The 14,804-nt window shown below is 36.5% G+C and overlaps 1 protein-coding gene across 1 annotated transcript in view; it reads right to left on the reverse strand.

Annotated features, from left to right (window-relative positions):
* Window positions 1–1,247: 1,247 nt before the first annotated feature.
* LOC127955967 (gastrula zinc finger protein XlCGF57.1) overlaps window positions 1,248–14,804 on the reverse strand; it is a 73,741-nt gene continuing 60,184 nt past the window's right edge. The window contains exon 3 of the mRNA XM_052553680.1: window positions 1,248–1,939. Coding sequence (XP_052409640.1) covers window positions 1,287–1,939 — 653 coding nt within the window. The 3' untranslated portion in view covers window positions 1,248–1,286. The remainder of the gene's footprint in view (window positions 1,940–14,804) is intronic.

Here is a 14,804-nt window from a genome sequence, read left to right on the forward strand (position 1 = left end):
TGATGCTCTCACACCAACAAGACCGTCTGTGTGGGGGGTGGGGCAGGTCAGAGCTTCGTTTCTCCCAAGACGGTAGGCGGAGATTATTATGCAAAGTGTTCTAGTGACGTACATAGAGATGGGCAAAAGATTTAAGATCTATAGCGACTCGTTTCAGCGATTCAGAGTCGACTCCTTACTTTAGAAGCCAATAACTTTATAAATCGTGTACTTTTGGGTTTAATTACTTTGCACATTATTTACACTGATGGACAGCTACATCATACACTGTAATACAGGTAATTTTTGATTTCCCATCCGTGTGGCTCTTTATCTTATTTTTTAATATTTTGCATGGAGATTTTAATAATTTTGGACTTTTCAGTCCGAGTTAAACCACTTTTTTTGGCTATTTTTTTTCATATCAATTCAATTAATAAATCTCATTTCAATTATAAATGATTAAATACAAAATTAGTAGTAGTTATTAAGATTGATGTGGTTTGGAATTGGTAAAATGTGCTTGGAAAATAAATATAATCAGAATATCAACATGCCGAATAATTATGAATGCGGTGTATATTTTTATGTGCACTAAAAAATGAATAAAACTAAATTGATGCAGCACCAAAGTGTAAAATGGAGGGTAAAAAAAGTGGAATAAAATTTTATTCCAGTACACTTACATAATTTACTTAAAGTTCTCTATTTTCATGCAAAAAAAAATTCAGTTAATATACTAAAAATTACTCTTCAGTACTTCTTAGAACATAAGTTCTTAGAATCCTTAGAACAACTTAGTGTACTAAACTGTGCTATTTTGGGACACCATGAATATGAACTAAAATGTGCTTTTAACACTTTCCCTGTAAAAAATGCAATAATGCATAATTGAACATGTATTTAGTTGTAGTATAATTGAAACCTTCTTTCATACACTGACTACAGTCATGTTTACTAAGAGCATGGTTGATTTTCATAAGGCTTCTTATGTTCCTGTGACTCAAGTGGTAGAGCATTGCATTAGCAGCGCAAGGTTGTGGGTTCGATTCCCAGGGAACACGTGTTGGGTTAAAAACTGTTAGCCTGAATGTACTGTAGGTCGCTTTGGATAAAAGCATCTGCTAAATGCATAAATATACATATAACATATAAGGGCTATGACAAGCACTAAACTTGTCCATCTCTGGCCAAACCATGAAAGCATATTTGAATTGAGCAGTAAATCTCATTTAACGATAATCACACTGGTTTGTTTGTACATAATAAAGAGCAACTTTATGTCCATCACATGCTAAGGGCTTCTTTCAAATGTGAGACTTCACGTGTTTCATTAGGTTTCCTTTTTGAGTGAAACTCTTTCCACACTGTTGGCAGGTGAAAGGTTTCTCTCCAGTATGTATCCTCATGTGGTCATCGAGGTGTTTAAATGTAAAACTTTTTCCACATTGAGAACATATGAAAGGTTTCTCTCCACTGTGAATTCTCATGTGCTTGTTAAGGTTTGATTTTCGAATGAAACTCTTTCCACACAGATTGCATGTGTAAGGTTTCTCTCCAGAGTGAGTTCTCATGTGGTCTCTAAGGTGTCCTTTTTGAATGAAACTCTTTCCACATTGTTGGCAGGTGTAAGGCTTTTCTCCAGTATGAATTCTTATGTGGTCATCGAGGTGTTGTTTATATGTAAATCTTTTTCCACACTGAGAACATGTGAAAGGTTTCTCTCCACTGTGAATTCTCATGTGAACAGTAAGGTTTGATTTTTCAGTAAAGCTTTTCCCACACTGTTGGCAGGTGAAATAACTTCTATTTGCTGTCTTTTGAGCTCTTTTTCGTGAAGTCTTTTCACTATGCGAGCAACTAAATAATTTTTCTTCATTCATGAAATCATATTTCTCATGCTGAACATTATCTTCCTTTTCATTGAGTTCTTGACTCTCCTCTTTCAGTGTCATCAGGTCTAACGCAAAAAAAAAGACAAATCCAGATTAACACTATTTTTAATGGCACAGAGAACAAACATCAAAACCAACAACATGTAGATCTTATATGCACTGAGCTATTAAAGGTGTTAAATGTGATCTTAAAACCTTAAAAAAGAGCAATTGTATAATTTTCCAGGTAATGGTTCATGTGATCTCAACATGTCTGTCCACATGAGGCAACTCACTCCATGTCAAATAAAAGATTTTTAATTACAAAACTCGTGTGACATTCTTCAAAAATATCATTCCTTTCCGCAGAGTTGGGCATTTTAATCAGGATCAAATGAGTGAGTTAAGCTTTGAGAATGAAAACCAACCTGTTTGTTCCTCAGTATCTTCATGTTTGACTCTGAATGTTTCTTCAATCTTCATGTCTTCGCGCTCCTCTTTAATAAACTCCATCTTTATAATAGTGTCACATGGATCTGTAAGAGATGAATCACAGATTCCTTAAATTACCGATAACACCGATTTTTTTGTCTTGTATAAAATGCTTTAAAGGGTTAGTTCACCCAGATAGCAAAATTATATAATTAACCCTTAGGGGACTAAGCCCTTTTTGGTCCGTTTTCTCTATTTTTACATTTCAGCTTATAATGATGATCAAAATGTAATGATGATGGACCACCATGTATTTGGTATCAATGGATTCAGAAGACCCTAAGCTACCATAAGCATGCATGCAATATGTCTATAAAGGAAGTATGAGTGAAAAATTCTACAATAAACTAGAGAATTTCAAAAATGAAAATGAGATTTTTGTCATTTATTACCAAAAATCCTACCTCACACAACAATAGTGAAAAGTTTTTGACCCCAAAATATATTTTTCAAACTCTTTGCTTGACAGAAATGGGTTAATGTTCAATCAAATGTGTAAAGAACAATTAAATAATTAACTTTATTTACAAACAGTTCTAGGCGTTTTTTTTATTTTATTTTTGGGACTAAGCCTTTTTTGGTCTGTTTTCTCTATTTTTATATTTGGGCTTATAAATCATATGTAAAGGAGATGGAAACACCCTGTGTTTGGTATCTATGGATTCAGAAGACCCTAAGCTACCATAAGCATGCATGTAAAGGAAGTATGAGTGAAAAATTCTACAATAAACTAGAGAATTTCAAAAACGAAAATTAGATTTTTGTCATTTATTACTGAAAATCCTACCTCACACAACAATAGTGAAAAGTTTTTGACCCAAAAAAATTTTTTTCAAACTCTTTGCTTGACAGAAATGTGTTATTGTTTAATCAAATGTGTAAAGAACAATTAAATAATTAACTTTTAAAAAAAAAAACAGTCCTAGGCATGCCAGTGAGCATAGAAAGGCCTCTCCAGGCCTTTCCAGTAATTGTTCCAGAGCTTGTTCTGCCGTAAATCTTTTACTGCTTGCCATTTTGATAAAACAATTCTGTAATAATGCTGTATCTCTCTCAAATTTATCTCTTTGTGCTTGCTAACACTCCGATCCCTTTCTGCTTTCTCCACCCTGATGCTGATTCTCTGAACGCTTATTGATTACATGTCTTTTACTATAGTCCAGCCAGCTTTTACAAGGCTACAGCAGAGCTACAGAGTCCTCTGAATGGCTAAAAGACATAACCTTCCTCTGATTGGGTTAGAAAAAGATTCCTCCCAGCGGCAATTTTTCCATTGGCTGTTGCGTGTTGAATCTGCCTAGCACAATCGTTTTCATTGGCCTGTTTACGCAGTGGTATTGCTCAATAAGGGAAGTGTTTAATATACAAACTGGACACCGCTGTTTTCAGTGGAATCTGAGGAAGTCTGTGCCCGCATCTCTCTAGCATTAATAGTTTTTAAGATAACTACACATTTGTAAAAGTATGCCATTTTGGGCGGTACCGCCCAATCCGTCCCCAGAGGGTTAACTTAGCTATCGGCGCGTAAGCACATCAAGTAAACAACATGCGATGCTGGGATCAAACTTTCCACATGTACACCTTTAAAGAAAAAAAAAAAGACGACATAAAGTGGAACTAATTTTCCAAAACTGCTAAGCAAATATATATACAGTTTCAATACATACTACTTAGAGACATCCTACTGTAGTCGTTGCTGCTGCTGCTCTTATTAAATTTTCATTTCTTCTCCAAAATCATTATTGTCCCAAACTAGAGTTGCTTGCAACTGTACTTGCATGTTTTGGGGGATGTAAGTCTCACCTCGTAGTATTTGTAGCTGTGCTAAAGCTGTGTCATGTTCAAGTACCTGCGAGTTAGAGTATCAGTGCCCAAGACCATTCAATAAGCACAATATTTGGGCATAAGCCATCTGCCTTTCATTGTTAGCTTAATAAAATCCTGGCCACTTGAGACAATCTTCTCAGTCTCCTCTTCACTAACATTCACTCATTCATTCTCAGTAGAGGGATCTGTTGACATGGCTGTAGTCCATGCAATGAAATTTAAAAGCTTATCTGGGACCAGATTTGGTGCAGCTGACATCGTAAGTTGCTGTGCTGTTGGTGGCCATGTGAGTTTGTGTGTTGCCTTACACTTTTCAATTATGGCATCTTTCAGTGTCATGGCTGCATGGAAGAAGAGGCGGGTCTCATTTGTGTCATCTGTTTCAATTTGTCTTGTGTTGTCTTCATCTGATGATGAGGATGAAGATGTTGATGACAAAGATGATCCAGCTGTGGCAACTTCATCTTGGACCATTTCGTGTGGTGTCAAATCCTCAACATAGACAAATTCATGCCTTGATAGTTTTTGAAACTTAAGAAAAGAATATTACTTTTTTTAGTCTTACTTTTAAGGAACCAGATTTGTAAGAGGAGATGTCAATTCCTTCTGTTTCATGGACACATTTCTTGAACAGTGCATTCCACTTTGATAGCTTAAGCACCTTCCGCTTTCTTAGCAAACTTTCCTCCACCGTTGCACAGAAGTGCTTGTATCCAGTCTGAAACTGGCTGTTTCCTGTGCAGTCATGTTTATCTGTTTTGTACAGAAATACAGTGTAGTTTCTGTAGCATCTGAAATGATACATTGCTTCTGAGGTAACAAGGTCCATTCCAGGTATTTGTAATAGAAGATTTTCATCCCTGCGTGACCCCGCTGCAAGCAGCAGCTTACCACCTGTCAATGTTTCACATTTCTGAAGATTCTGCTTTACCCTCTTCCGGTTATATTTTTGGGTGAAATATTTATCACTTCTGCATATTATGCACTGCCTTGGAAGGAGATGTGGTGCTCATTTAAGACGCCCCGGAACCTCTGTTGTGGTTGAGCGGAGAACTCTAACCTCTGTTGGCGTATTTGTGGTGTAGGTTTCTTCATCTAATATATTGTAATGGATAAGATAAGGGAAAAACAGAAAAATGGGATGACTGCATGGATTGTAGTAGTAATGCTACCAACTTTATAGTTTGACAACCTGTATATAACTAAGGGGGACAAAAAATATGGGTGTGTATATATATGTGTATACATATACATATATATATAAGTGTGTGTGTGTGTGTGTGTAAATCCGCATTTATTAGACCGTGAACCAATAATTTTACTATACTGTTTACAACTCTGCTAATCTGTTTCCCCAGGTAATCCCAGATCCTCAGCTCTGCTGTGAGACGACATCTTGACTTAATCTATCCCCTTACTCATCAATTCTGCAGAAACAGTGAAAATGCCCTTAGTTTTTCACGGTTCATCATAAAACTCTTTTAATGTTTTGCTCATCTGATTGGTGGAGCACATTTTCAGTCGCTATATGTTGAAAAATGTGTCCACTAGATGTCGCTGTGTCTATAGAAGCCTTTTATAAGACTTAATATATATGTTATTACATTATATCATTATATTTGTATGATTTTTCACTATGTCTGAGATGTAAATATCAATAATTTGTTTGGGGTTAAAAAGGATTCAAAGCATTTACACCATGATTTATCCAAACGTATGAGGTCAAACAACTAACTTACACTTAGACTAACCACTATAAAGCTGCTTTACAAACCTTCAGCCTTCTGTACTGTCTTTTCTTCGTGCTGGCTCTCTCAATATTTATTTTGTTAGCATACTGCATGTAGCATTCTCTATGGAAGCCAACATGAATTGGCACATCTGGAATATGGCCTATTGTGATTTAATATTTTTCCACAGCTTTTTGGGCGATTTGGCTTTCTTTTGTATTTAAATTCACCTACTCTAAAGAACACTGTACAAACTTGATCCAACGTGTTCCTGAAAAGCGTATGATGTTTGTTGATGTACAGCTAGTAACATGCACACAACACTCCATAAGATAAATTGTGTCAAATTTATGTTAGATATATAAATATAACGTTAGCCTACAATATAAAATATTGCTGTGTCACTCCCGCCCATTTCGGGGTCCTAGTCTGGGAGTCTTGCGATTGGTTAATATTTTTAATGACGTTAAAAACTCCAATCCGATTGGTTCACCTATTAGAGCTGGCCCGCGATTTGCCTAAGAAGATTGACAATCAAAACATACATTTCTGAAAATATATGATCAAACCAGAATTGCCAATAAATTTTATTTGACTACATATAATTACTTAATATCGTACATAAAAGAATCGTATACTCTATCGCTGGAGATCGATCAACAACACTAAAAACGAGTTCGGACCACCGTCCATGTTTTATAAAATATATTTAATATGTATTATACTTTTAACTAAAGGACGCAAGCAATTTAATTCCCAAGACCCCCACAACCCTTTACTCGTACTGCACAAAAAGTAGTTCAGTATCATTGAACGTTACAGGGGCTGATAATTGCAAATGCAGATCCCACTGTTAAACTATTTTTATTTACTTATTGCTAAGGTTGGCATTTGGTGGTGTGTTTTTACAACATACAGAACTACCAAATTTTGCAACAAGTTTGAATGCATCATATAATACTTGCTGCTAATAGTGTTCATCGTCCGGCTGATTATGTCTTTAATTGATTTTTAATTGTGCACTAATATCACATCTGGTGGATAAACATAACGATTCCATTCAAATGTATTTTAAAGCATGTTATTGCAGTAAAATACAGACCTAAGTGCACAAGTTAAACATACTTTTTATTATTCAGGTAAAAACTAAGGATTACTTTTGCATGGGATTGCCCAAGGATCAAGTGAGTGAGTTCAGCTTTGAGAATGAAAACCAACCTGTTTGTTCCTCAGTATCTTCACGTTTGACTCTGAATGTTTCTTCAATCTTCATGTCTTCACTCTCTTCTTTAATAAACTCCATCTTTGTTTGTTCCTCAGTATCTTCATGTTTGACTCTGAATGTTTCTTCACTCTCCTCTTTAATAAACTCCATCTTTGTTTGTTCCTCAGTATCTTCATGTTTGACTCTGAATGTTTCTTCACTCTCCTCTTTAATAAACTCCATCTTTGTTTGTTCCTCAGTATCTTCATGTTTGATTCTGAATATTTCTTCTATCTTCACATCTTCAATCTCCTCTTTAATAAACTCCATCTTTATAACTGTGACACGTGGATCTCAGTCTCTTCAGCAGAAGTTTTTCTGTGTGTCTGGACACTTTGTCCTGTTTAAAATGAGAATAATTAACAGAAAGTGATAAAGTAAATCTCTGGGTGTGACTCAATCAGCTCCCTAGTTCAGTAGTCAGCCCATTTGTGAGGGAGTCAGTCAGAGAGAGAGTTAATGGACTTAAATCACCTGATAAGACAAAAACAAAACCTAGCCTAGCCCCCAGGACAAAATATATACTTATATATTTATATGTATTATTTACTGATTTGTATTTATTATTTTGATTTGTTGTTCTCTTTAAATTTACACTGTTTTGAGCAGCAGGAGTTCACAGTGTAGCGATTCGAATCACTGAATCATTTTGAAAGGCTATTGAATTGATTCAGTTGACTCGTAGTTTTAGAAAGCTCCGTTTCTCCATCACTTCTTTCCAGTGACTGAACTTGTGTTCATAAATGAGACCCACAGTTTTTGTTGCTGATGTGCGAAAATTCCTTCATCAATGTCTGATAGATAAAGCATCAAAGTGTAACATTAGGTAATATTCAAATTATCTAAACGAGCTGTATTGACAAACACTTTAATGGTTAAAAGCACTCACTTTTCTTTCTTCAGCCGAATCACAGGAGCGCGCAGCAGCCTTGTGACGTCACGTCGCCACAACAAAATAAAAGGCCGTTTCTCAATACCGAATAAACAAAGTTCGCATTGTGTCCTCGGTAGTTCCCCAGTAAACGTCCAATGTTTGTCCGTGTAGGTTCGCGCACCGTTAAAACACGCTTTGATCTCGCCGCCGCGCGTGGTTCACGGAGCTCTCCTCTCTGCGCCGTCGACGTGTTTGAATGGGTTTAAGAATGATAGACGACAGTTTCACTATATTTGCAGCATTTCCTAGTTGTTATTAACACATCATGTGCATTGATTGTGTATCGATAATTACCCTGACAGCGTTTTACAATAGCTTTTTTTTTTTTATTCTGGGGAGTGATTAACAGCATTAATATTTTTTCTAATATGCTTATTATTTGTATAACAATTAGTGAGGTATTTAGGGTTCAAATAGAGAAGATGCATTTCAATTCAAGTGCAAAGAGGCAAATGTGGCAAGAAATATAATATTCCTAGGTAATGTCATGGTTTAACCATTAGATGCCCATATGGCTGTTTAATATTGCCTACATTCATCTCTACTCTGGCTGCTGTTAAGAGTTTTACCGGTCATAATTGCTTATTTATTTATTTATTTAATGTTTTGCATTGTTTATTCATACATTATCAAACACTAAATGATTCATGTTTATAAGTTTGTATCAGTATTATTATTGAATTAAAAAATGTTAAGTACTCACATCCCAGTATTATTTTATGACATTTATGTAAGAAGACAATATAAGTGAATGTCGCCACACTAGAATAAAATACAGAAAAACAAAACAAAAGGCAACCAACTGGATTCAGGGAAACTCTTTCTTGTATTCCTTATTCAATTACACTTTAGATACCCAATCATAAAACAATATGAAAAATAAACATTTCTGAAAGAGTTCAAATGTTCAATGATCATTATTCTTTGATTACATCATATATATTCACATGTGACTTTCAACCCATTACTTTTCTAGATTGCTCCAGGAATGATTTCATGTATTTTTATATCAAATAAAAAAATATTTAAATGTGGTAAACAAAAATTCAAGGCACTTAAGTGTCTATAGCTTTTAATATTTTTGAGCATTATCAAATCTGGTTGATAAAAAGTAAAGCCCAAAGGGTCTTCTTTCCAAAGACACCAAAATTATGTTTTTAACACATTGAAGTAGGAAACTGATACAATTATAAGTTAGGTAGAGCACTTTTAGCTGTGAGTCCGATAGTGGGGGGGTCAGGTTAACAGGTTAAACAGCGAGTAAACATACCATATACCACCTCAAACAGTTTGAGCCCCCCAAACTCTCGCTTTCCATGGCGACCAACAAAATTATACTCTCTAGATAGGGAAGGATCTAAAAGGAAGGACATCATTCGTCTTGTGGCTTCATCCAAAGTAATCGCTCCAATATCTGCCCCCACGATAACCTAAGGAAAAACAAGATTATCATTATTGGGAGACAACACAAAAAGCGAACCTAAATAATTATAATTAAATTTCTCCTCAAAACAAGCAGCCATAGGTTCAACCCTCTACGGACATCTTGGCAATTGAATCGCCATTGGCTTGTACATATTTTAGTTTACATATTTAAGTTTTTTTAAATATCTGAAATATTAAACTAAGGATGAATGAGCTGCTGGATTCCTGAATATTAATCAGGATTTATGTGTTTGCTCGAACTGAGTTGCTGAAATCAAAACTGGGATAGGTGAGCCTCAGCAAATGGGATTGCCGTTTGCGCTTTAACTCCACACACTACCGGAAAACCCGGCTGTTCTAAAAAAGCTGAAGACTTCCATAGGAACGCCGATATTTTGACAGGAAAATACAACAAAGAATATTGTTAAAATGTAGTTATCAATTCACTCAATTGTTAGACATAATTCAGTTGCAAGAAAGTGGTTTACTTGCAAAGTAGAGGGTTGTAGGTTAATTTTGTTGCTCTTATTTTGTGTACATTTTTCCTGTACCTTCTGTTTATGTTAATAAAGAAAACGAAAAATAAATATGGATGGTCATTAAAACTTTGCTTTAACAACAAAGCTGGTGGTGGCTTTTGCACAGTACTGTATGTGAAAAAAACATTAACATTACGACCTGTGAACCTGCTAAATTGGTAATTTGAGAACATTCCACTTGTTTTTGGAAGGTGGGGTCTGACAATTTTTGCTCCATTGCAGTATTGTCCGAGAGGAGGGAAATGATGTCCTCTGAAAGAGCAGCAACTACACTTGCATCCTGTTGTGTGAGGAGTGATTGTATCATCCTCCCATGAACCCTATGCGTATCCTTTATTTCCTCCAGGACAGTTAGGAGACGGGAAACCATGCCATATCTAAATGAAGAACTGGCACCTTGCAGAACTCTACTGGGGTGGTCTGGTGTAACAGCCATTAGAGGTGTTGAAAGTGGAGAGGGTTGAATATAGTGAGGAGGCTCTGGTTGGAGGTTCTCTGGGACTGGGTGAGGTAAATGCCGATCTCAAAATGCAGAACTGGCATATTGAAGAATTGTATTGGGTCGGTCTGGAGTAACGGGCATTAAAGGAGTTGAAGGTGGAGGGGGCTGGATAAATGGACAGCAAAGTGGTTGTACAAGTTACATTTTTATGTGTGCAATGTAGGAAAATAGGACACTGAATAATAATGCATGAAAAAAAAAGCTTTATTTTTTTAAGCTTCTATGTATTTAACAGTAGCATTAAAGAAGCACTACTTCAAATTTACTGTTTTAATTAAATATACATTGATTCTTATTAAAGCTGAAGTTATTTAGTCGAGCAGGAAGTGATATTCTCTTTGACTTGTTTGATTAACATTAATGATACAAGCTGATGGATCTAAATCCGTGATATCACAGGGTCCTACTGCCAGGAACTTAGCTGGGGTATCGGGGCCCTAAATGTACTGCGCACCTTTTTTTTTCTTTTTTTTTACCTCAGTAGGCTATGTTAATTGAGTTTATGTGTGCTGCGCTAATTTCTTTCCATTTCTCTGCGCAACCTTGTTCCTGTTAGTACATAATCATTATATATTATTTTGATTATTTTTATATTATTAAAAAATTAGGGAGCATATGTGACTAAGGGTGTACTCACACTAGGCACGGTTGCCATGAACCGGGCCCGAGTACGATTGTACTCCTCATACAATTGCTCGTATGAGGAGGTTTGCAAGGTACCAGCTGAAGTGCAGCAAGGACTTTGCAGTTTTGAGTTTTTATGCGTTTTGTCCAGCTGTTCTTGGATGCTCTCATCTGCCCAAATTTCCAACAAGCATTGCACCTCTGCCGTAGACCAAAGCGACCCTTTCCCTGCCATGTTGGTTTTGGAGCGTCGCAAAACCGTGACACAACGCGTCCTGTTCCGTGCTCCAGCACGGTTAGCGCTCACACTGCATGCGAACCGCGCCCGAGTCCAACTGAACCGTGCTCTGGCCCGCCTCTTCTAAGCGGGCCAGGGCCGGCTTATCGAGCCGCGCCCGGGCATGGTTCGGAATACTCACACTAGTCAAACGAACCGCGCAAACAGGAACTTGTGTTTCACATAGACATGAGATAACGCATTCTTATTTGTCTTGTGATGCTTAAATGGTAATGATCCTTTTCAAGAACAACTGTTGCTTTTTAAATCTATGTATCCAAGAGATATATCTTACCTACTTTTCCCATCCTAGTTCCAGAATCTGACTTGGACTGCAAATCTGAAGTCACCTCAAAAAGCAGGTCGACTTCAAAAGCTTTGCTGTGGCATGGGCATAGTTTCCTGTAGGTAATAGACATTTAACAATAAAAAATACCAACCATTATTTCAGCTGCATGCGTTGTTTGTATTCTTGTATTACTATTATCACCAGTCACTATTCAAAAACAATCACATTACCAAGATCACTCAAGATGCGCACTTTATACAGCGACCAGTCAAGGTTTGGAACAAGTTCATCGTTTACTGCCTTGCTGATGTTCATTCGTCCTGGTGGCCAGTAACAAGCATCTGAGGAGTAACAATTTTGAGGAGAGACCTTGGTTTTCTCGCAAAATTCCTAGGTAAATACTGCCTGACAGAAGCCATGAATGCCGAAATCGTAGTGAGATTTTCAACAAACTGCCTGCATTTCAGAGGACCTTTAAACCAAAGTTAATCAACTGGCGCATCACAGCCAAACACACAAGGTGCATATAATCAAGGACAAAACTTGAGACCAATCCCACACCTAACTCAGATAGGGGCGAAAATCCTCCTTGGTGCTCTTCATAGCCCATTACCCCAAATGTCTGATCAGTCCTCATCTCTGCAGACAACTCAGGAAAAGACATTCTCCTATTTACATGGATACCTTTTTGAGTGCAGCGTTCACATGTGTTGCCCTTCACACATTTGAGGAATGCATGTTCAGGAGCATCACATATGAATGCATCAGGAGCAGCAACTGTGAAAGGTACATCATTATAATGAAGACCGTCCTGTACAACAACTTTAACATCTTGAATAAATTCATTGAAATACTCTTGCACATTTGATGGTTTTGTCACACCTGAGTATAACCCAATCATGAAAACATTTGAATTTGGGATCTCCTTAATCCTGCCCAAAATAGGCCACAAACTCATTGTTGCTGCGGAATAATGGTAGACCATCGATAGAAGGGTTAGAGTGTCAGTTAGAACTCTCAGATCAAAACCTAAAGATGACAATTCTGCTAGAACTGATTTCTTTATTTCAAAATAATAATATGATCCTCCTGCTACATTTTTCATATCACACTTGTGCATCTTCAGAATCAGAACATTTAGAGTCCAGGTCAAAGTCACTGGAATCGTCACCCGTCCCATTTTCAAAATCATCGTAAATGTCATTTTCCAAAGAATCCTAAAAAATGTCTGAAAATTCATTTACTACATTTCCTGTCACATGCTCAACACAGTCATAATAGACAGAATCCTAATTTGGTTCATCATTGGCAGATTCCAAATTAAAAATCTAGTGGTTGTTCAAATTGTTGTGAAACAGCACGGAAAAGTTTTTTTTCTGTAAGAAAACATTCTAAATTCTAAAAGGTTAAAATTCTAATTAAGGCAAAATCATTTGTATGGTTATAATAGCTATTTGTATAGCTTTTAATAACACCTGACCGCAAACTGATGCACATTTACAAAAGGCAGAAACACCTGCTTCCATAATAAATATTACATTTAGATTTATTCATTTAGCAGACACTTTTATCTAAAGCGACTTACAAATGAGGACAGTGGAAGCAATCAAAAACAACAAAAAGAGCAATGATATATAAGTGCTATAACAAGTCTCAGTTTGGTTAACACTACATGTAGCATGGGATCTTAAATAATACAGAAAATATAATAAAAATAAAAAAATAATACAGAATTAAAAAAAAAGAATAGAGCAAGCTAATGTTAGAGGTCTTTACACATACACACAATTGCATAATAAATTCAAAGAAAATAGAATACAAAAAGATTAGAAATGTAGTGTTAAAGTTAGAGGGTCAAATAAAGATAGATGAGATGTGTTTTAAGCCGATTTTTGAAGATGGCTAAGGACTCAGCTGCTCGGATTGAATTGGGGAGGTCATTCCACCAGAAGAGAACATTTAATTTAAAAGTCCGTAAAAGTGACTCTGTGCTTCTTTGGAATGGCACAATCAAGCGACGTTCACTTGCAGAATGCAAGCTTCTAGAGGGCACATAAGTCTGAAGTAACAAATTTAGGTAAATGGGTGCAGAGCCAGTGGTAGTTTTGTAGGCAAACATCAATGCCTTGAATTTTATGCGAGCAGCTATTGGAAGCCAGTGCAAATTGATAAACAGAGGTGTGACGTATTCTTTTTGGCTCATTAAAAATTAATCTTGGTGCCGCGTTCTGAATTAATTCTAAAGGTTTGATAGAATTGGCTGGAAGACCTGCTAAGAGAGCATTGCAATAGTCCAGTCTGGACAGAACAAGAGCTTGAACAAGAGGTTGTGCAGCATATTACCAAAGAAAGGGCTTGATCTTCTTGATGTTGAATAAAGCAAATCTGCAGGATCGGACAGTTTTAGCAATGTGGTCTGAGAAAGTCAGTTGATCATCAATCATAACTCCAAGGCTTATAGCTGTTTTTGACCAGCTTGGACAAAACCTGGGCTGGTCACCAGCCCATCAAATCGCTTTATTGGGAGATTCTAGATTTAAAGTTAGTTGTGAACTCAGTGAGGTGTCCACATACATATATTTCTGTAAAACTAGCTATAGCCAGATAATTTCATGTTTATAATCATGCTGTAGTGTACTTCAGAGATATACAGTACAGACCAAAAGTTTGTCATATTGTAGGTTCTTCAAAGTAGCCACCTTTTGCTTTGATTACTGCTTTGCACACTCTTGGCATTCTCTTGATGATCTTCAAGAGGTAGTCTGCTACTAGCTGCTACTGCTAGGTAGTGGCTACTTTGAAGAACATAGAATATGACATTTTCAGTTGTTTCACACTTTTTTTATGTATATAATTCCATATATAATTCCACATGCGTTAATTCATAGTTTTGATGCCTTCAGTGTGAATCTACAATCTTCATAGTCAAGAAAATAAAGAAAACTCTTTGAATGATAAGGTGTGTCCAAACATTTGGTCTGTACTGTATTTTACTCATAAGTGTTTCTAGGGGCGCCAATAATTGTATCCAACGAGTATCTGAGAAAA

Source organism: Carassius gibelio, chromosome B4 (assembly GCF_023724105.1).
Source record: "Carassius gibelio isolate Cgi1373 ecotype wild population from Czech Republic chromosome B4, carGib1.2-hapl.c, whole genome shotgun sequence".
NCBI classification, from domain to species: domain Eukaryota; kingdom Metazoa; phylum Chordata; class Actinopteri; order Cypriniformes; family Cyprinidae; genus Carassius; species Carassius gibelio.